Source organism: Colletotrichum truncatum, assembly GCF_014235925.2.
Source record: "Colletotrichum truncatum strain CMES1059 chromosome Unknown Contig_0007, whole genome shotgun sequence".
Lineage (NCBI taxonomy): Eukaryota > Fungi > Ascomycota > Sordariomycetes > Glomerellales > Glomerellaceae > Colletotrichum > Colletotrichum truncatum.
Window position 1 is genome coordinate 2,187,573 of NW_027222404.1, and position 19,926 is coordinate 2,207,498.

Sequence of the window (19,926 nt, forward strand, 5' to 3'; positions counted from 1 at the left end):
GGACCTTTTGCTACTACACTGCAAGCCATTGACGACATCGAGGAGAGAATTCGGTACGTACTGTCGCTTCAATTCCGTTGACATGGGACCATAATGTCCCCGACCCGAGGGATCAGGAGCGCCGCATGATGTGGCTTAGGTTGGAGGAGCTTCCTTCCGCTTTGAATCCGCAAGGCTTAACTTGCTTCCTTTTATCCTTCTTAGAATGAGCTTTCCGTGCAAAGCACTCAATGATGGAAGCAGGCGGATAAGAGGCTGTTTCCTGCAATGATGTGCAGGGTTGAGAGGAGCTGGGTAGACTGACTGGATAGCTCAAGGCAGAGAAATTGAGTGAATTGCAGCCAGCTCCGAAACAGAACATAATGCGTACTGAGTGATTTGGCCCCCATTAATGAGCCACATACACCCTTACTGACAAGCTTCAACTGTGAGAACCCCTCCTCCCCCACTTGGCTTTCAGGCAATCGAATTCTCCAGCTCAAGATTGGTAGACACGTTCGGTAGCCCTGTCAGGGGGTAGGGACCGTACGGAGACACAAGAGTGCGCTACAACTGGTATAGGATTGCATGGAGGTTGGTAAAGCTACGACAAAGAGATATTGAATGACTTCTAGAAGAGAAGGCTCTCAAATAGTGTCTTTGAATTAAATGTTAATGTAGACGTGTGGCCTTAAGCAGGAGACATTATCATCTTGAGATTGAGGAGTTGGTACTTCAGCAGAACTTTCTAGACAGCGGATCCAGGCTCCCGCTTGCCCTGTGCTTTGAACAGGTGCTCTGTGCAATGGCCCAGACCCCCTCCCCCCACCCCCCCAAAAAAAAAGGGGGGGGTGGGTGGAGAGGGAAAAATAAAGCTTGGCCCTGAGAATCATTTACTGTAAACACAGGATTGGCTCAACTTACGATGTTCTTCTTTAGGACTAACGCAGCCCGGTTTCCCGTCCACTCTCACGACCCACTTTGTCCCGTCCCAGGTTACCGGCTGGTCCAAGCATACCCGGTTGGCTCTGAGCACATTTTGGTTGTAAAAGATAAACTGGATTGTGCCCTGGACTGTTTCCTACCCAAAAGTAGCATGAATGGATAAGACTAAGAACACTCCATAACATGGCAGGAGCAACTGAAGGAGCCGGGGGTTGACTTGGGTGGTGAATTCGCTCTTAGCACTAATACACGGACCCAGTAAACGTCGGGTATGTATACATGGTACTGATCGGAGGTCACATCGGGTCGACCTTGTGGCAGTGTCTCTTTTGATTGGTCACGGTCCGCACGCCAATCTTGACCCTGCCTAGCCCGTTTGATCGGTAATAGGCGATTTCCTCTTGCAGCAAGTTGAAGTCATGCTCTCTTACGGATCCAGCTTTTGCTTGTTCTTCAACACTGTGAGCGAGAAGAATACTGTTCGTGGGGCATGGAAACGTCAATCTTCACCTTGGACTATTGGCTTGCAGTACAAGAGGGCAAACAAGCCACTTGAGAGGCAACAAATTCTGTATAGTACTAGTAGGGGCGAATGCGAAGAACTTTTGGGGAAGCTGGGGCTATGGTGCGGACTGGGCTGTCCGAAGGAGCGGCGCTTTGGGTTCTGTAACCCTAAAGTGCCCCCGACAATTGGCTCTGTCCCCAATCTTGATGAGGGGGAGGGGATGGGGAGATCGGCCGCCCCAAACGTGCCATCAGCCCAATATTTGGGTCGAATGGCGGCCCGTGATTGAGTAAAAACCTGCTCTGTCCAAATCTTGGGCTTAGGCGAAGGCGACCTGAAGTCAAGGGGAAAGAAAAGGTAGAAGCGCCAAAAGAAAATCGTGCATCCGACTGGACCGAAGACCAGTGGAATTCGAACAGCGTTGCTTCTTGGTGAAACCGGTGGTAACGTGAAGTGTCTTGCCGTTTATCCTGTGGCAGCGGCAGCGCAGAAGATGTGCTTCTCAGCCGATATGTAAGAGGCAAGAAAAAAGGTAGCCCTACCACGTAGTACTGTGGGCACGGCGGCCGCTACCTTTCCCCAGGGGTCAGGTACGTGCCTCGCACTCACACTGGCAGCCCCGCATGCCTCCACTCTTTGTTTGTGGAACCCAATTGAACAAGGGACAGGGTGCACCTGCCATTCACTCCTTGTGTAACATGACAACTTCAGGGGACCGACTGTCCACTTATCAAAAGGATTAAGAAAAGAAAGAAGGAAAAAAAGAGGTGTACAATGAGCCATCCTCCCACACCTGGATCCAACAGCACCTTTTTCTTCTTCTTCTTTTTTTTTTTTTTTTTTTTTTTTTTGGGTTGGTACCTGGTTACCACAAGTGCTACAATCACTAGTTCTCCAACGGTCAAATCCTTTCCGCCACGTTCATCAAGGGGTGATTACAATGGTCGGGACTGGACCAGCTTAACCATTCATGTTGGACGTACAGGGTGGTTAATGAGTGCCTCTTTGCAACGTCTCTCATGGGATGATATCATGGTTGTCTTGAGCCCGTAACGAGGCTGAGCAGTAGATGTGTGGTAGGTAGGTGACGAAGGATTCTCTCATTAGTCAACTTCGAAGTACCTAGGGAGGGGCACTCACACACTAGCTCAGATTGCCTACTGTGGGCCAAGTTGGACATGAGCAAGATGAAGGAAATAAACGCACATTCGACAACTAGCTTCTAGCAACCGACAACGTCTAATTGTCATGTATGGTGGCGCCAAACCCTTCTGCGTTTCTCGTACAAGTAGCCCAGTCACTGGTGCTTGGTGTAGCCGCTGGTTAAACCCCCGAGCGACCCTGACCCTGGAGTCATCCTTACAATGTAGTGATTGCCCCATCGAACCCTTAGGATGTTGTACACGGGAGCATCAGCTCCACAAAGACGTACCTCCACCGTCTATTTCTCAACTTCGGCCGGACCTGTGCACCCACCCTTCCTTCGCTCCTCGCTTCCCGGTCCACTCCGATTGCCCTTCTCCAACTGAGGTATCTTTCTTCACTGCAGCCTGGCCCATCTGGGTTGTTATTGTCGCGCCGCCTCCCCGCTGCCAGGGCTAGTCCCCACCCTCAGGTGCGCCCGCTGTTCTTCTAGCTCAGCCCGCCCACTCTCCACTGTCCAACGTCCTGTCATAGGGCATATCCAAGGTCCCCAAGGCAGCTTGGCCCGCAGCTTGTCCTACACACCAACCTGCCACGCTGCCTACCATATTTGATGAGTACGTACCCTCACCTCCAAGATGGCGACGAAAGAGGCGCTGCCTGTTCACTCCGTTTTCGAGAGAGTTGCATGGCCACCATCACAACAACCGTCTTCCATCACTGTCCCGTCTCTGTCGCCCTGTAGTATGCACGTAGCAGAATACGTACTGCTCTGCCCTATGGCCCTTCCTGCACCCCCCCCCCCCCACCCCCCAAATGTCTGTACCAATCACGCCCCAGATTCCATCTGTCTCCTCATTCCCATGCTCATTCTCATCTATTTCCATGCCTATCTCAGGCAAAGCCATACATATACCCTGCCTTGGACCAGAGCACCCCTTGTCTCTGCCGCATCTTTCGCCCTACACTAGTATCCTTCTTCGCACCCCCCTCCCCTACTTCTTCCCAAAGGCTACTCCGCTCCATCCAACTTCACCAGGCACGGCACCCTCGCACTCAACACGAACAGGCCAACGCCTTTCGAGAAGCAAGGACCAGGACTATGTAGGGCAATACTGGGGTGCGGATGCGGATGCGGGTGCGGGTTGCCCTTCGCGCTTGACCTACATCCACACCTAGCCCTGCTGCCACTGCCATGTCATTGCTCTCTAGCTTGCTGGTCCTTCTTGGGCTGAAAGTCGAGTGAAGCCGCCTCGAGCCATTTTTATTTAATAGCTTCCCTTCCTCCTCTTCTTCTCCCGTGTTTCATCCCACCAACTCGTCTTTTCAACGACATCTCTGTGCCTTTCCCATCTACGACTTCGTCCTCTTCCTCACGATTCACATACATTGTTCACTGTTCGCATTTAGATACTTCCCCACTTGATCCGCTTAAACACCAGCATCATCCACCGCCACAAGTCACCCTCAATGTCAATGTTTACCATGTCTCAACATCAGTATGCCTATGCGGCTGCTGCTCCTGCTCCTAGAGCTTACTCGGGCCACGGCACGAGCAGTGCATTTAGCAGCTCGGCAAACCCAGACGAAGATTGGACCAAGATTTCTGACCTTGCTGAACGCCGGAGGATCCAAAACCGCATTGCACAACGCAACTACCGTAAGTCTGAAAACTCACCACTGCAACACCATTCCCATAACTGCTATGCCACCGAGAGACCTCGATACTAACATAGACCTGTAGGCAAGAAGCTTAAGAGACGCCTGGAGGATCTCGAGAGACGCGCAGGGCAGGAGGGCTCGACTGGCACAAGCGAAAAGCAGACGCAATCAAAGAGCTCCAAGCGCCAGTCGCAATCCTCAGCTAAGACACAAAAAAGCCCCGCGCCAACCAAGACCATGAATCAGGGCCAGTTCACCCCTCCAATGCACACAGACGATGAGCTTCTCTTTGCGCAATCCTATGACGACGGCCGTGAAAGATCCAACACTCCCCCGCTCTTCGCCTATTCAACTTATCCTCCTCCCGAAGAGATGCTCTTGGCCCCTTCCTACACCACCCAGCCATACCCAATGACAACCGCCGAGGCCTACCCTGGCTACCTGGCAGCAACAGTGCCGGTGACTCTGCCACCTATGAACCACTTCAACGATGCTATCAAGCGTGAATCATACCCTAGTGACGACGGTCTTTCGCCTTATATGAACTATGGCTATATCCATGGTATCGACATCAATGCCACCAGCTCTTACGACCCCTCGAACCCTCATGTGAGTTATATGCGGCATCTACCTCCCCGCGATCCACATTGCTGATGGGTTGATGAGCAGACTCCTCCGCTCTCACACTCTTTCGACCACTCTGCCAATTGTTCCGACGCTGGCTACGAGTATCCAACAACACCTTTGTCCATGCCCGGATCACCTGGTTTGATCCAGCAATAAGGCATGATTTCAGAAACTATAGAAACAGGAAGCAGTACCGCCTGCTGGGATACAACATTAGCCATTTTGCGATGGAAAACGACGTTCATTATTTTCTTGTCTATATGATGGCTTTGGCCTGGAGTTCAGGAGTATTTGAGTTGCATGAAACGGTCGAAGCGCTCGACCTCACGCGGAGATATACTGGAAATAGGCGGTGGCGTTTCAATCGAGCGGGCTGGTTCATACAAGGACGGGATTCTAACGAGGTTGAAGAAGTTAGTTCTACATCCATAAAAGATGAAATTGCTACAACGACAATGTGCATTATAACTAAGCGAGCGAACTTTAAATTACTCTTCACGATTACCGATTCCTTACATCAACGTTGGCGCATGTTAGTCGCACAACAATGGTTTCTCGCGGGTTATGTGCCCAACAAAGGCGGAAAGGAAAACCTGTATTCAGCCAGGAAGAAGGTATTGACAATTCACAAGGACAAGAGAGGCTTCAATTTCCAGAACGTTGGTTCCCCGTCTATCCGGAACAAGGATGTCTCACCCAGGGGCTCCGGAGTTAAGCGACGTCGTGGTGGCCCTTTATCCCGTTCCAGACTATGACTGTTAACTCCCACCACGGCACTTGTCCCCGCGCAAAATTGCGGTGCAGTAGCTGACAAAGCTGAAAGAAGAGGGGCGACCTGGTGATGGGTGTGACAAATGCTACAGATTTGCTGCATTGTCCTTCGGATTACATGGACGTTGAACCAAAGTACTTTTGCTTGGGCCAGTCCAAAAATATGCAGGACCAGAAGCCATGGAGGAAGTTTACATGTTCACTTAAACCCCACCGGAGCTCACTTTGTACACTCTACTTCATCATTCCCTGTTTCTGAATCACAACCCTGGCAGCCGTCTGTATGGGTGAAGATCGAGAGCAAAGGCAAACGGGGATTGGGGAGGTACCAGCGAAGTAGGAGATGAGATGATTGTCTCCTGCGGGGATATGGTGACGAACAGCATAGCGGCAGCATTGGCGAATGCTGTTCGACCAGAAGCGAGTATTCGACAGGGATCGAAATTTGAGAAAGAGACAGTGAGAGGAAGAATGGGGAAAAGGACAGTATGCAGAAATACATGGTGGGTGGAAAGAAGGACCATGGGGGGAACCTTGTATTTGGTTACATTTTACTCGACGCGTCGCATACTGATACCGCCGCTGGACAGCAAGAAAGCAGCCATGAGATGATGGAACTTCATGGTCTCAGATGACTGTTCTTAAGCTTTTACATAGATGTCACCACTGCACCAAGCGCGGCCGAGGAGCAGGTGCGTGATGAAGAACAACAATATCGTTGTCCTCGTGCCAAGCTACTCCGTGTCTGCATAATTGTGGCGATGGCGGCTGGTCCCAAATCAGGCACTTTGGGTTGACAAGCCTGGGGTGGATGGGCTTAGGTTACAGACGAGCAGAGTAGCCGGGCGTTGAGAAGGCTGGCTGGCTCGCTCTCTCGCATCCGGACCGTAGCCTGCATGGTAAGGTGGATGATGTGATGTGATGGCTCAACTCTGAGTCGTGGATTCATGAGAAGGAATGTGGACGGAGCTGGGAATCGATACATTGGACAGCCAGCACACCCACAACCACCCACATAGCACACGCAACGCACGCACGCACACGTAGTTACAGGTGACACTGATATTGGCTGCCGCTCGCTTGTGAAAGTTCGCCTGCGCCTGCGCCTGTTGCTCAATCGGGGAAGCGTAACACGGTTGCACGAGAGTTCCTGTATTCGGATCCTGGCCACTTGTGTGTAAACTTGGCGGTGCGCGCAAGTCCGGTCTGTGTGACACAAAGAGGATCTAGGCCAGCAGCCTGTTGCTGGACATTGGGAAACTCGCCGGAAAGTCACCGGGGAGGGTGGCAGGGTAGTGATCGGGGCTCTGGGCGAACCGTGCTGAGAGAAGAAGGTGTGGTGTGCGCTGGGTTGCATCGCCCGGAGTTAAGCCCGGTAGAATAGCACACCGTAGACCATAAATCCTTCGTGTTGTTGTGAATTATGATGATTCATCTAAATATTCCAAAGACCCCCTGGTTTGGCTGCAGGTGCTACACAGCACCACACAGGCAAATGTGGTAAATCAAAGTCTTCGTATAAGATACAACTCAAGAACCCCGGGCGAATTCTGCACTCTTTTGGTTTTCCAAGTCTGGGTTCTCGACGGCTAGTGTTTAATCAGCCATCTTCCCCTCTTTCTAGGTACTCTGGCTATAAAAAAAAAAAGAGAATCCAGGATGCCACTAAACCATCAAATCACTTGCACCGAGAGAAAGCAATCGATCTAGAGTTTCTGTTACTAGTTCGGATCCTTTGCAGTCTCATTTGATGACGAACGATCCCCACTGAAGTCTACCGTTTCGATGTGTTTGCGTGGTGCTTTTGTCAAGCAACATCAGCCTGCTCCATTAATGCCGCATGAACCTGCTTTCCGAATTTCCTAGCACGACAAAATACCGTCTGGTGAGTTTACTTATACGAAAACTCATGTAATACACTCCTAGATTACCACTATGCCCCGATCCTTATGTGGAAACAGGACCATACGAATGATACGCACTCTGCATGCACCTCGGACCTATTAATCTCAATCCCAGCTCACCAGGTGCCAACTGTATTAATTGCGATATCATTTGAAGTTGTGGCCATCGTTCATGACGCCAGAGCCACGGCCACTGTGCTGTGTGGCTCACTAAGGTCAACGATGAAAACCTGAAGCCGATCCGGCGTCTTTGAGTACAGATGCCATGTCACGAAGATGAAGGGCCTTCCCTGCCTCGGTCGACTCTCATCTCCCACGGTTATCCGTTGACAATAAAATCCAGTGTACCGAGCCTAGTAATAAATTCTCATATATTGTTGAACTATTTCCCGTAGACGGTGGCAGCAGCCACCGTGGTATGAAGCAAGGCAAAGGTAACCCCTTCATAGATTGTCCGAGGAAGTCGAACCTTCTGTTAAAGTCCCTTGCTCGACTTGATTACTACGGGTACCCTGACAATTAAGCTGCCTTTGCCGGTTCAGTGCTCCCACTAGACACCAAGCTGACAACCTCTTATCGAAACCGTGGCATTTTCAACCATTTTTCTTCTCCTTTTATAGTCGATGGTATCCGAATATACTCTCTTACATCAGTTCTTTGTGTCGTACTACAACTTGTTCTCCTGCGTGGAGGATGAGACACTGCAGCTCACTGCCGAGTCTCATTATCAGCGTATACCATCCCGTACGTTGACTTAGCTTTTGGTAGTTCCGACGTTTATATCTTCAACGCCGCCTTTACTTATTTTTCCTTACGTTGCAGCCGTTGCCACATATTAGAATTTTTCTTTCTTTAAACAAACATAATGTGATCTACCTATGGACATTGATGGTTGATGGCCCATTGAAAGTAGATCACGCAGTCAGCAGTTGTTTAGTACTTGCTGATTACTCATTCTTAGGTAGGTCTAATACATGTGACGAAATTGGGTATAGTCTCCCATTAGTCAACTCAAGTATGATCTGTTCTTAGGACAACAAGGGACGGCCGCATTACAGGTAACCCACCTTCAAGACGTCGATGGTTGTTTATGGTGTTGTTGGTTCAATCTTCCCCCAGTGCCCAGTCCTCGAGTAAACGAACCAGTACATTGGTGTACGCACCGAACTGGGGATATAGATGACATAACTAGTCGAATAGAATCGCATCTCCCTGTTTCAAGCAGTACAATGCCAGGTGTAAAGTCTGCTCACGCCCACCGGACTACAGCCAAATCTACTCATCTTCCACCCACAATCAGAGCATCATTTCAAAGCCAGAATACCCAAGAGTGCGAATATAATATTACGCGAATCAGCTCTTTAATTGAATATCATTTTTGCATTTCGAGGCTTTACTATGGTAAAGGGGACTTTTGGGGAACCCTTTTGTATGGCGTTTTGCTGTAAACAGACTTTTGACCTGTAGTTGTACATATGTCTTCGAAACTGCCAACATACAGCTGCCGAGATTGGTGATTTGGATGTTATACGCACTATCTTTTCTCAGCGCTTGCCCGGTCAGTCAGCCTATATCCCTAGGAGGGTAGGAGAGCCAATTATTTTGGCTTTCTACAGATAGATAATATCTACCTTCAGTAATTTGTTATGTGCACAAGGATCCAGCCTCAGGTGTGGTAATCCAGTCCGTAGTTTACCCGTCACCTTGTAGACCCAAAGACCGCGCGATTGGTGGCAGTTGCTACCCGCGCTTACTGTGTAGCTTCAGGGTGGGTGCCGTGCTACAGAGGGGAAGGCAGGCTTTTTAGGCGATAAGCACGGAGTAGCTTTGTGTCACGCAGTCAATTTGCCCACCACTTATGGGGTAAAAAAAGATGCTTCCATTCATTAGAGACTGTCTAGGGGTTATTGGGTTGATTATATAACCGTCTATTCGGTAATTACCGATTTGAAGGTTTTCATGCACAAAATGACATCCCCGTTAGTTTTATATGGGAAACAATAGCCGGGTGCATGGGTTGAATGCATGCCCCGATATATGCAGTGGTCCGTGTGACACACCCCCTCAGAGAGGCAACCTGTTGTAGGTTGATTCTCTGTATTCTCATTCAAATACAGAAATGATACTATTCAGAACTCCGTATACTTACTACCAAATTCCAGATTCATACTGCGTTCTTCTCGATCAAATGTTCAATATTCGCCATACCCAATTGGGCGATAAAGTGGTTGTGTTTTTGGGCTGGCATTGCTTTAGTCATACCGTCTGCCACCATTTCGTTGGTTGGAACCCATTGAAAGTCAATTGATCCCTTCTGTAATTCCTGGCGAAGCCATAAGTTGTTGATATTGATATGGCGTAATTTGCTAGTCGCTTGGGGTCTTTCAGCAATCAATAGTCGAAGAGTTTGCTTATTGTCGCATTGCATGATGTATTTATCATCTAATTGGAGATTCAATTGTTCCATGAGTCGAATGGTTGCCATATATTCTCTTGTGGCTGCTGTCAAAGCAGCAAGCTCAGCTTCTGTGCTTGAAGTGACTACTCTTCGTTGTTTGACTGCTTTCCAATGAATTGGACCTCCGAATAGCATCATCACATATCCTTGAGTGCTTTTTCGAGTGACAGAGTCATCAGCGAATGAAGCGTCTGAGGCGCAGTAGAGGACTCCTTTCCCTTTGCAGTTGAACTCGATAGCGAGGTATTTGTTGTCCTCAAGATATTGTAAGCATTCATATGCTGCTTTCTGGTGTTCAGAAGATGGATTTGATAGGAATTCTGCTAGTCTCGAGCTTGTTCGAGCTATATCTGGTCTGCCAATCACTCCAGCATAGTTGATTGATCCAACCTTCCGTTGATAGTAGTTGATTTCCTCTGGCGTAGCCTGACCAGGACTTGGGACCAGGTTATCTATTGCCATAGGTGTTTGGCGTCGCTTGGTTGAGGTTCTGATCTTGAATTCTTCAGTGACCTTAGATATATAGTTGTCGAGACTCATCCATAGTTGACGGGTTTTTCGTTCTCTTATTATTCTGACTCCTAGGAAGATACTCAATTCTCCCATATCTTTCATTTCATACTCGTTTTTGAGTTGTTGAACTGCTTCTTTTACTTTGGTTTCATGCTTTTTATGGTATATAAGCCCAATATCGTCCACAAAGTGGAATACTATGAAGTATTGATTGGTGTAGATACAGTCATCTTCTTGGAGTGGGATAAGGCCAAGCTTCTTGAATGATCTCTCCAGATTCTTTTGCCATAGCAGTGGGCTTCGTCTCAATCCATATAGTGCTTTTCGCAGGGCAAGACAGTATCCCTCTTGTCTGAATCCTGGAGGAAACCAAACATAGACTTCCTCATCAATTGTGGCATGTGTAAATGCGTTGACTGCGTCCAATTGAAGAGTCTCTAAGTCAAATCTCGCCACAATTGCCATGAGACTTCGCAGCGATATACCAGCAAGCGTTGAGGCATAGGTCTCTAGTTCATTTGTCGGTTGGAGATCTCCTCGAACACAGATCCTCGCTTTGAACTTCTTGAGATATCCTTTGCTGCCCTTATATGTGAATACCCACTTCAATGGGATAATTCGCTGAGTGTCTTGATCAATATTGCCAAGATCAATCATTTCAAACGTGCCCATTTGCCATAGTGATCTGTTCTCAATATTCATTGCAGCAATCCATTTGTGACTGTATTGGTGTTTGATCGCTTCACTGTAATTCTTTGGAACTGGTGGAAGTGTCTTTTGGTGTGGATTGCCTAAATCATCTGCTGATGCATCCCATTGATCTCTTCCTTTTACTGTATCCGTAGATTGCAGTGTGAAGTGGGATTCTCTTGCTCTTCTCAGTCTTTGTGATGATCTTGTTGCTTCTGGTGGCTGTTGATTTGTTTGACCAAGAGGGGCTGATCGATTGTAGATGTTGTGATTTCTGCTGCCACGAGGTCTTCCCCTTCTCGCTATGTTTGGGATTACTGTGGAGGAATCTTGTGGTATGATTTCTTCTGGTTCCAATTCTATGACTGGTGTCTGTTGTAGTTCGAGTCGGTCTGTTGAGGTTTCCTCTATGGTCTCACTTTGATCCGATTGTTCTGGAGTTGGCGATACTTCTGGAGTTTCTGGAGTCTCCCTCACCCCCTCAGTTGTTTGAGAATCTGACAGCTGTACTGTTGGTGATAGAGAAGTGGGTGTAGGTAATTGAAAATCCCCTGATTCTTTCTCCTGCATCGGTGTTGCCGGTGTTGTTTCTTGAGCGGCTGGATTCGAGGCGGGTAGTGGCCCGGTAATATTATCGCTGAAATCTTCTCCATCCCAGCCAGCTGTGTCTAGGTCTTGTTCAATTGGATTTGTGAATGGGATATCCATTTCTGTGAACTGGAATTCAAGTTCCATTTGGCTTAACTTGCTGGTATCCTCAATCCTTGGATCATACAGCGTGTTTTCGTCGAAAGTAACGTCTCTAGTTCTCATGACTTTTCCTATTGCTGGGATCCAGATTCTGTAGATATTTGTGCTGTCATAACCACATAGATAGCCAATATGAGCTCTTGGCGCAGTTTTGTTTGACTTTTCTATTCCTCTCTTGTAGTTTTGTGTCAAGGGGTAAGCTCTGCAGCCATATCGCCTCAAGTGTGCTAGTTGTGGCTTTTCAGCCCTCTTGTGGGTAGACTGTTGATGAGAGTTCAGCCAAGTGTTGACCAACCCCAATGGTGTCTGCCACTTGTGGCGTCTTCGAGGCAATCTGTTTGACAGATAAACTGCTGCTTTTGCCAGCTCTGGTGCCATCAATTCAGGAAAGCGAGATTGAAATCGAAGTGCTCTCATGATCATAAACACAGCACCTCCAGCTCTTTCTGCTGGGTTTTGAGCACCAGTGTACTCAGCTGATCTTTCAATCATATATCCATTCACAGCTGCCCATAGTTCAAACGCATTGCGTAAAGCAACCTCCCAATCTAGGCGTAGAATAGAGATTTTGATAAAGCACTGTCTCTCGAGGTATGCTGCTAATTCTGTCATAGCTTGTAGTCCCTCCTTTCGAGTACGAAGAGTTCTTATCCAGAAGAACCCTGACCAGCCATCGCTGACCAGCAGGATCACCTTCTCCCCATTGTATGCTTTGCTAAGTGTAAAGAAGTCGAGAGATAGATAATCTCCTACAGCAGTTGGCCAATGGTCTGGGTTTCTGCGGGAAATTTGGCGAGTTGCCTTCCCAACAGCACAGGCATCACATTCCACTTTTGTGATTCCTTTTATCTGTATCCCAAGAGCTGTTTTAAGTAGCTGTTCCAGTCCCTCAGCGCCTGGATGACCAAGTCTCTCATGCCACAACTTGGCTTCTGCTGATGATGTTGGGAGTGGTTGTCTTGTTGACTGAAAACCTTTGGTTGGTTTCCTTTCTACGGTTGGGCTGAATCTCACAGTCTTCTCGGTATTGCTGAACGAGGTATTGTTCAGCAGAGCTGGGCCAGCTTCAATAATGTATTGACCATATCGGTTTGGTGTTTTGAATAGAAGTCTGCCTTTTGAGTCGATAAGACCCGGTATTCCTGTTGTAAAGATGATCCCTTTTTGCTTCAGCGGTTCTGTCCCAAGGAGCGATGTTGGGTATCCAGGCACAAGCCATACATTTCTGACTTTGATCTCCTTGTTGTTGGATTTGCCGCCTTGGTTTGGTTTGATGATCATTGTGCCTTTCGCAATTGCATGTACATCTCCTCCTCCAGTGGTGAAGTCTTTTGTGACTGTGTAGTCGAGATCATGAAGTCTTGAGGAGTCGTTGCAGATGTGGAATCCTGTTCCTGAGTCTACTATCACACTGTCTGACAGTAGGAATCCTGAATAGAGACTTGCTTCTCCTTGATTGACGATAGTGACGAAAGATGAGAGTGATCCTTCTCCATCAGACACTTCTTGAGTATAGTGGGATGATGATTGTGTAGTATTTCTCCAGTTTGAGGAAGATGTTGCTCGATCTGGGGACTTTTGAGACTGCTGATCGCTTGCCCCTTTTCGTAGTTTTTCAACTATTCTCTTTAAGTGTGGTTTCTTCTGGAGATACTCATTCAATCTTTCCAGTGCTTTCTTATTTTCTGGATTATCTTCATGATAGTTTGGGCCTCGCTTCTTAGGGTTGGCATGTTTGCAATCAACAAATCGGTGACTTTCGTTTGGGCAAGCTGCACACTTTTGCTCTCGTTTTGCCCCCTGTTTTATTCCTTGTTCGTTTTCTCCTTGCCAAGTAGCGAAACTCGTGTCTTTTAATGGAGCAGCATTCAACCAGTCTGGGTGGAAAGTTCTCACCCAACTGCGGAAATCGTTAGCTTGCTCAATTCCAGCAGTCTTGCTGATCGAACTGTAGGTTGGGTCATCCTTGTATCGCTTTGTGAAGTCGTAAGAGGCAGATGTGTAGTAATCTGGTGCAATTTGCTTGACTGCTTTCAAGAACTCAGAGACTTGAGTAACTGGATCGCTGAGAGCAGGGATTCCGATTGTTTGGGCTTCATCCATGATTTCTCGATAGATTATGAGCCATCCTCCAAGTTTTGCTCTTTTGATTGATAGCATATGCTTGTTATATCTTTCCAATACCATTTGTTGTCTCCCAAAGTTGTCTGGCGCTAGCTGTTTTTCAAGAGCTTTTATGATATCCCTGACTGTTTGCTCCTTGCTGACTTGGCTGATATAAGTGGCTGCTACAGTGTTCATGATCCAACTATGAATTTCTAGAAGACTTCGCCGAACCTGGTTGTATTGGTCTTTTTCTTCTTGATAGATAGCTTTTCCATAGCTGATAACGTTGCTATAGTTTGCTCGTTCTTCTTGTCTGAGGTCTTTTGGGTCTGGGAATTCCAATCTTGGCTTAGTATTAATCTTGGTTCCTTTTGGATTCACATAGTCCCAGACTTCATGAACGTTTGCCAGCATCTGTAAGTTGTTGAACCAGTGGTTCCAGTCGCTGTCAGTCTGTAGCCGCTGTGTGTATTTTGCAGTTTCCGTAGTTGAATTCATGATCTCTCTTGAAAAGAGAACTGGTCTCTCTCTTCTGATCGTTGTGCAGTTGGTTTTTCGCCGTGGCCAAGATTGAGTTCGTGACTAGACACTTCTTGTTTCAAGTTGGTGATTTTGTCGATTGTTGCCTAGAGGTTTGAGGGTATATAGCCAATCTCAACGCCTCAATTCTCAACAAAACGCAAGACGCCCCCCCTGTCTAATGAACCTGCCGTTTAGTGTAGTTGGTCTAGCCACCCAACTTGTAGCTATTCGCAAGGACCGTAAGACTGGCAAGCTCCCCTTCGTGGGTTCAATTCAGGGTTGTGGAGTTTTCGCAATTTGTAAAAAGTCTTATCGGTTCCGTTACACGAAGACTATAAAGTGAACCACCTGTTCGTCTTATCTGCCCGAAGCTTTCAGAGGCATAAAATGAGCAACTAGGTGTCTCTTCCGTTTCGTAATTCCAACCCTCCTGGCTGCGTATCAGTGGTATGGTCGAGCATGAACTTATATAAGGTTCAAGTTAAGAGTCCTGGGTTCAACTCCTCAGATGTGGTAAGTCCCCCTGAGTTGAGATGAACTTTTTGTGATTTTTTGATAAGTGTTGATGATATGAATTGATGACCAGAAGTTCTTTTGTGATTGAATGTTTCAACACTTCAACGTTCAGCCTTGTGTGATTGGAATTGATGTTTTGTTTGGTGGACTTGACTGCCAAAGTCTCATGGGTCGGTAACTTCGTCAATTGAGTGCCCTTGTCTATGGCATAAGTCTGAACTGCTCCCTTCTGGAAGTCGGTTTTTCAATTGGTAATTGTCACCATGAGGTACTGGGCTCATAACTGTCACGCAGTCAATTTGCCCACCACTTATGGGGTAAAAAAAGATGCTTCCATTCATTAGAGACTGTCTAGGGGTTATTGGGTTGATTATATAACCGTCTATTCGGTAATTACCGATTTGAAGGTTTTCATGCACAAAATGACATCCCCGTTAGTTTTATATGGGAAACAATAGCCGGGTGCATGGGTTGAATGCATGCCCCGATATATGCAGTGGTCCGTGTGACACTTTGCCTGTATTTCCTTGCTCGGGTATGGGGCCAATCTCCACTCGGCGTCCCTTTCTCTCACTCATAACCTGCGACCTTAAATGAAGTCATTGCGAATCCTTCGCGTGGTTTAGGATAGAGACCCTCTTTGTTGTTTACGTGCAGTTGGCCGCCAACCCAAACGCAGCCCTACCGGATAGGTACAGTCGCCGACGCCCAAGGACCGAAGCACTCGCAGGCATTGCCAGGAACTGCTGCAGACGACGGGTTAGGCTACGCCCTTTTCGTTTCACTCTCAATTCACATCAGGATACCACCTCGGTGCCTGCCAGCTTCTATTCTTCTGTCAAATCAATGCCCGCTATGGCCCCGGACTGGAAGTTGCTATATCTCTATGGAGGTGACAGGTTAGTGCGTGGCCCAGACACAGTACTTGACAGGACGGGTCGAGAACCTCTATGTCGTGAGTCCGAGGTAGACATAGGTCACACGGTTAACTGGTTGTCTTTCGCAGCCCTTGGGATTCGAGTCTCTGGACCGACTCCGACGACCGGGTTCGAGGAGGTAAGAGCCAGTCTCATTTGCACTGCGAGTCGCCAGAAAAAGCACAATTCTTTGGTCACTTGGACATTACTACCCTGGGAGGGGCCGGTTTTGCATCCCAGAGAACTGTCGGCACGCTTCGTTTGGACCTGAGGCAGTATGACGGTCTCGTCCTCAAGGTACTTAAAAGCGACTCGAAGAAGTACACACTCACCCTAAAGGACGAAATTCTTCCCCCGAGGGAGGATGGTCGTGACCAGAGCACCATCAGCTGGGAGTATGATTTTATCTCTGAAGCTGGGGAAGTGACCATCCTCTGGGACAACTTCAAGCCCACCTACAGAGGCAAACCTAAGCCGGACGCCAAGCCCCTGGATTTATCCAATATTAAGAGGATCAGTTTCATGATGCGAAGGTAAGATATCTGTCTCCTATAAGCGGCCCATGGGAAACTCATCGACTTTATTGCAGCTTCTTTGGAGAGCAACAGGGAGACTTCAACTTAACCATTGCCCACTTGGCCGCCATCAGTAACAGACCCACATCTTCGGGATCTGAGGTATCAATTAAGAAGGATTATGCCACTGGACATACAGTTGCACCTATCCCAGTTGTCCGGTCATCTTGGTTCGGTTGGATTTGCGGGTTGGGCAGACGATAACTGACGTCCCACGAAGACAATATGTTGGACACATCTAAGCAGGCTGTTTTCACACATAATTGAGGTCTACTAGTGTATTTGCCCGGGAAAAAAGATACTCAATCGACGCCATCAAGCCAAGCATTTGGATTGATATCTCACAGACTATCCAGATGCTTCACACAATCTGACCCAGAACCTTGATCAAGTCACCCGTGACACCCATAGCCGTCACATCACCGCCAGCACCAGCGCCCTGGACGATGAGGGGGTTGCTACCATAACGCTCGGTGTAGAAACTAATGATGTTGTCACTGCCCTTGAGTGCCGCGATGGGGTGAGAAGCGTCAAATTGTTCCAAGCCAACCTTGACCTGCTTGGAAGCTACGTCGATACTGCCAACGAAACGCACCACCTTGCCTTGTTTCTCTGCAGAAGCCTTGGTCTCCTCCATTTGACTGTCAAAATCGGGGAGCCTCTGCAAAAACTCGTCTCCGCTGGAGCAAGACTCCAGTTCCTTGGGGATCAGACTCTGGACGGGGAACGACGTCGGCGACTCCACCGGCAACCCGGCCAACCTGGCCAAAATTGTAAGCTTTCGCGCCACATCGAGGCCGTTTAGATCATCTCTTGGATCCGGTTCCGTATAACCTAGTTCCTTAGCCTTAGCTACCTCGGAAGACCACTTGCCTCCGGAGCCCGATACCGGAGCAAACGAGTTGAAGAGGAAAGACATAGTGCCGCTGAAGACTCCTTCAATTTTCGTGATACGATCGCCCGTCTCAACAAGGTCTTTCAGTGTTGAAATAACGGGCAAGCCCGCGCCGACAGATGACTCATGGTAGACTTTGGCGCCGGATGCTGAGGCAGAAGCAAAGATGTCCTGCCACAGCTTGTAGGAGCCTGAGAAGGCCTTCTTGTTAGGGGTCACAACACTGATACCACGGCCCAAAAAGACAGGATAAGCATCAGCAACATCTTGAGAGCTAGTGTTGTCGACCAAAATGACCTTGGCAGGGGCACCAGCGAGGTAGTCGGCAAGCTGGGGGAGAGCTGGGGGAGCTTGCGAGGCCGCAGAGAGCTTCTCGAGGACACCGGCGATAGGGATGTTGGAATAGTTGGAGTCGTACAATGCTTTCTTGCTGGTTGAGATGTAGCAGAGGCTTAGTCCTGGGGAGGATCGCCGAGTAGCCAAAGCCTCGAGTTGGGAGAGAAAGCACTTCCCAACCCCGCCAGCGCCTATACCCCGCGTAAGGGAAGTTAGCATGCTACATGATTCACACAACGAATGAGCGAAGGGCGTAAGGGAAAACAAGCTGGGCTATTCCTACCAATGATGGCAACAAATACTTGCTTGGATGATGCCATAATGAGTTCTTCAAAATATTGTTTGGTATTCAGCCGATGGGGTTATTGAAACGTTGGCTTTAGTTTGCGTAATGGAACGTAATGGGCAGTAGCGAGACGATGGCACTTAATTTCAATACCCCTCCGACCGCGGGGCAGCTGTGGTGGGGCGAACTCAAGGGTTCGATGTCCCCTCACCTCGGTGGCCACCGACATCACACCGTCAACCCTTTTCGGCTGGACAACGCTCGGCATTCAGCAACTTCCGTAGCCGAGCTTGACCCCTTCCGACCCCCAAACATCGTGGCGTCATCCATTGAGGATGTCACATAGAGTCGGGATTCGAAAATCCTGACTTGTTCTTCTTCTCGTTAAAAATCAAAAAAAAATCAAAAATAAAAACAAAAAACAACAACAACAGTGCGCACAATGGCACTCCTGCAATCACTACTTCACTTTACCAATTTTAAGAATCCCTTGCTGCGAACGCTGGTACCTTCCGTCTCTACCGCCTATGCAATACAACTGGTTTTTGCCGTCCCCTCAATCATTGCCCAGAATGAACACTTTTATGACTTCTCTGGATCTTTGACCTTCCTGTCGGTCACCGCTCTGAGCCTCTACCTACCATCTCTTCGTGCCAAGTACTCGTCCACGACTACGAATGCCTCAGCCGTACTTCCCAGCCTGCTAGCGCCCTTCGTCAACCCTAGCGGCGCAGGAGCTCTGAACTGGAGACAAGTCATGCTCAGTGGTGCTGTTATGTTCTGGGCCGTTAGACGTAAGTTTGGCCGTCCTTCTGGCATGAATCCAGTGAGCTGGGTACTGGCTAACATGATTCCTGGTGGAAAGTGGGATCCTATCTCTTCCAGCGCATCCTGCAAGAGGGCAAAGATTCGCGCTTCGATGAAATAAAAAAGTCGCCAACTAGGTTTGCGGTAGCCTTTTTCGCCCAGGCGACCTGGGTTTCTCTGTGTCTACTTCCTGTCATCACCCTAAACTCTGTACCTGGAGTGGCGTTTGCCGCTCTGCCCTCGATCAAGGCCTCTGATGTTCTCGGCTTGCTCGCCTACTTTGGTGGGTTTGCATTCGAAATCACAGCTGACCGGCAAAAGAGTAAATGGTTACGCGAAAGACGAGAGAAGGCTCACGATGAGCAGTTTATGACCCGAGGACTCTGGAGCGTCAGGTACGTTTTCGATGCGTGGGTGAGTGTGTGATCTGAAGACAGACTGACAGTATGCCAGCCAATATCCCAACTACTTTGGAGAGATTTCCCTCTGGGCCGGTATTGCTACCGCTGCTGCCGGCGTCCTGGTAACACGGCCAATCCAGACGGCTCTCGGTCTATCTGGTGGCGTTGCTGGGCCACTGCTCACCACGGCCATGTCCTATGTGAGCCCTGCCTTTGTTTCTCTTCTTTTGCTCAAAGTTTCGGGTGTGCCAATGAGCGAAAGCAAATACGACAAACGCTATGGTGACCGCAAGGATTATCAAGAGTGGAAGAAGAACACGCCCAAACTGGTCCCCAAGATATTTTAGGCATTCAACAGATCGGTAAAAGGAGGTGAGGCCATGGCTTCAAAAACAGATCATTTTGTACACCACAGTAATGTCCAGTTTGCTCGGTGCATATCTTAGTCCAGACCGACCAACCTTGGTGGTCGTTGAGCAATCCTCAATACCCTTTCCTGTCTCCTTTATGCTACGTAGTCACCCTCGTAATAGCCTGGAGCCCATAGCGCCGCCAATGGGAATCAACCACCCGTTAAATTAACAAGTCATATAATACGCCGTTTTCATGCGCGTGTCG

General features: G+C 48.4%; 5 protein-coding genes across 5 annotated transcripts; 3 read left to right on the forward strand and 2 right to left on the reverse strand.

Moving 5' to 3' along the window:
* Positions 1–4,042: 4,042 nt before the first annotated feature.
* On the forward strand, positions 4,043–5,017 carry CTRU02_211015 (uncharacterized protein; the record flags this gene model as incomplete). Its single annotated transcript, XM_036720041.1, has 3 exons — positions 4,043–4,232; positions 4,317–4,843; positions 4,904–5,017. 3 exons carry the CDS (start codon positions 4,043–4,045, stop codon positions 5,015–5,017), a joined length of 831 nt encoding a protein of 276 aa, XP_036587784.1.
* Positions 5,018–9,700: 4,683 nt separating this feature from the next.
* On the reverse strand, positions 9,701–14,551 carry CTRU02_211016 (reverse transcriptase domain protein; the record flags this gene model as incomplete). Its single annotated transcript, XM_036720042.2, has 1 exon — positions 9,701–14,551. The coding sequence occupies one exon, from the start codon at positions 14,549–14,551 to the stop codon at positions 9,701–9,703; it is 4,851 nt and encodes a 1,616-aa protein (XP_036587785.2).
* Positions 14,552–15,937: 1,386 nt separating this feature from the next.
* On the forward strand, positions 15,938–16,787 carry CTRU02_211017 (complex I intermediate-associated protein 30; the record flags this gene model as incomplete). Its single annotated transcript, XM_036720043.1, has 3 exons — positions 15,938–15,990; positions 16,098–16,541; positions 16,598–16,787. 3 exons carry the CDS (start codon positions 15,938–15,940, stop codon positions 16,785–16,787), a joined length of 687 nt encoding a protein of 228 aa, XP_036587786.1.
* A 157-nt stretch (positions 16,788–16,944) lies between these two features.
* CTRU02_211018 (homoserine dehydrogenase) lies at positions 16,945–18,134 on the reverse strand (the record flags this gene model as incomplete). Its single annotated transcript, XM_036720044.1, has 2 exons — positions 16,945–18,005; positions 18,098–18,134. 2 exons carry the CDS (start codon positions 18,132–18,134, stop codon positions 16,945–16,947), a joined length of 1,098 nt encoding a protein of 365 aa, XP_036587787.1.
* Positions 18,135–18,542: 408 nt separating this feature from the next.
* Positions 18,543–19,655, forward strand: CTRU02_211019 (uncharacterized protein; the record flags this gene model as incomplete). Its single annotated transcript, XM_036720045.1, has 3 exons — positions 18,543–18,894; positions 18,966–19,302; positions 19,361–19,655. 3 exons carry the CDS (start codon positions 18,543–18,545, stop codon positions 19,653–19,655), a joined length of 984 nt encoding a protein of 327 aa, XP_036587788.1.
* Between the last annotated feature and the right edge of the window lie 271 nt (positions 19,656–19,926).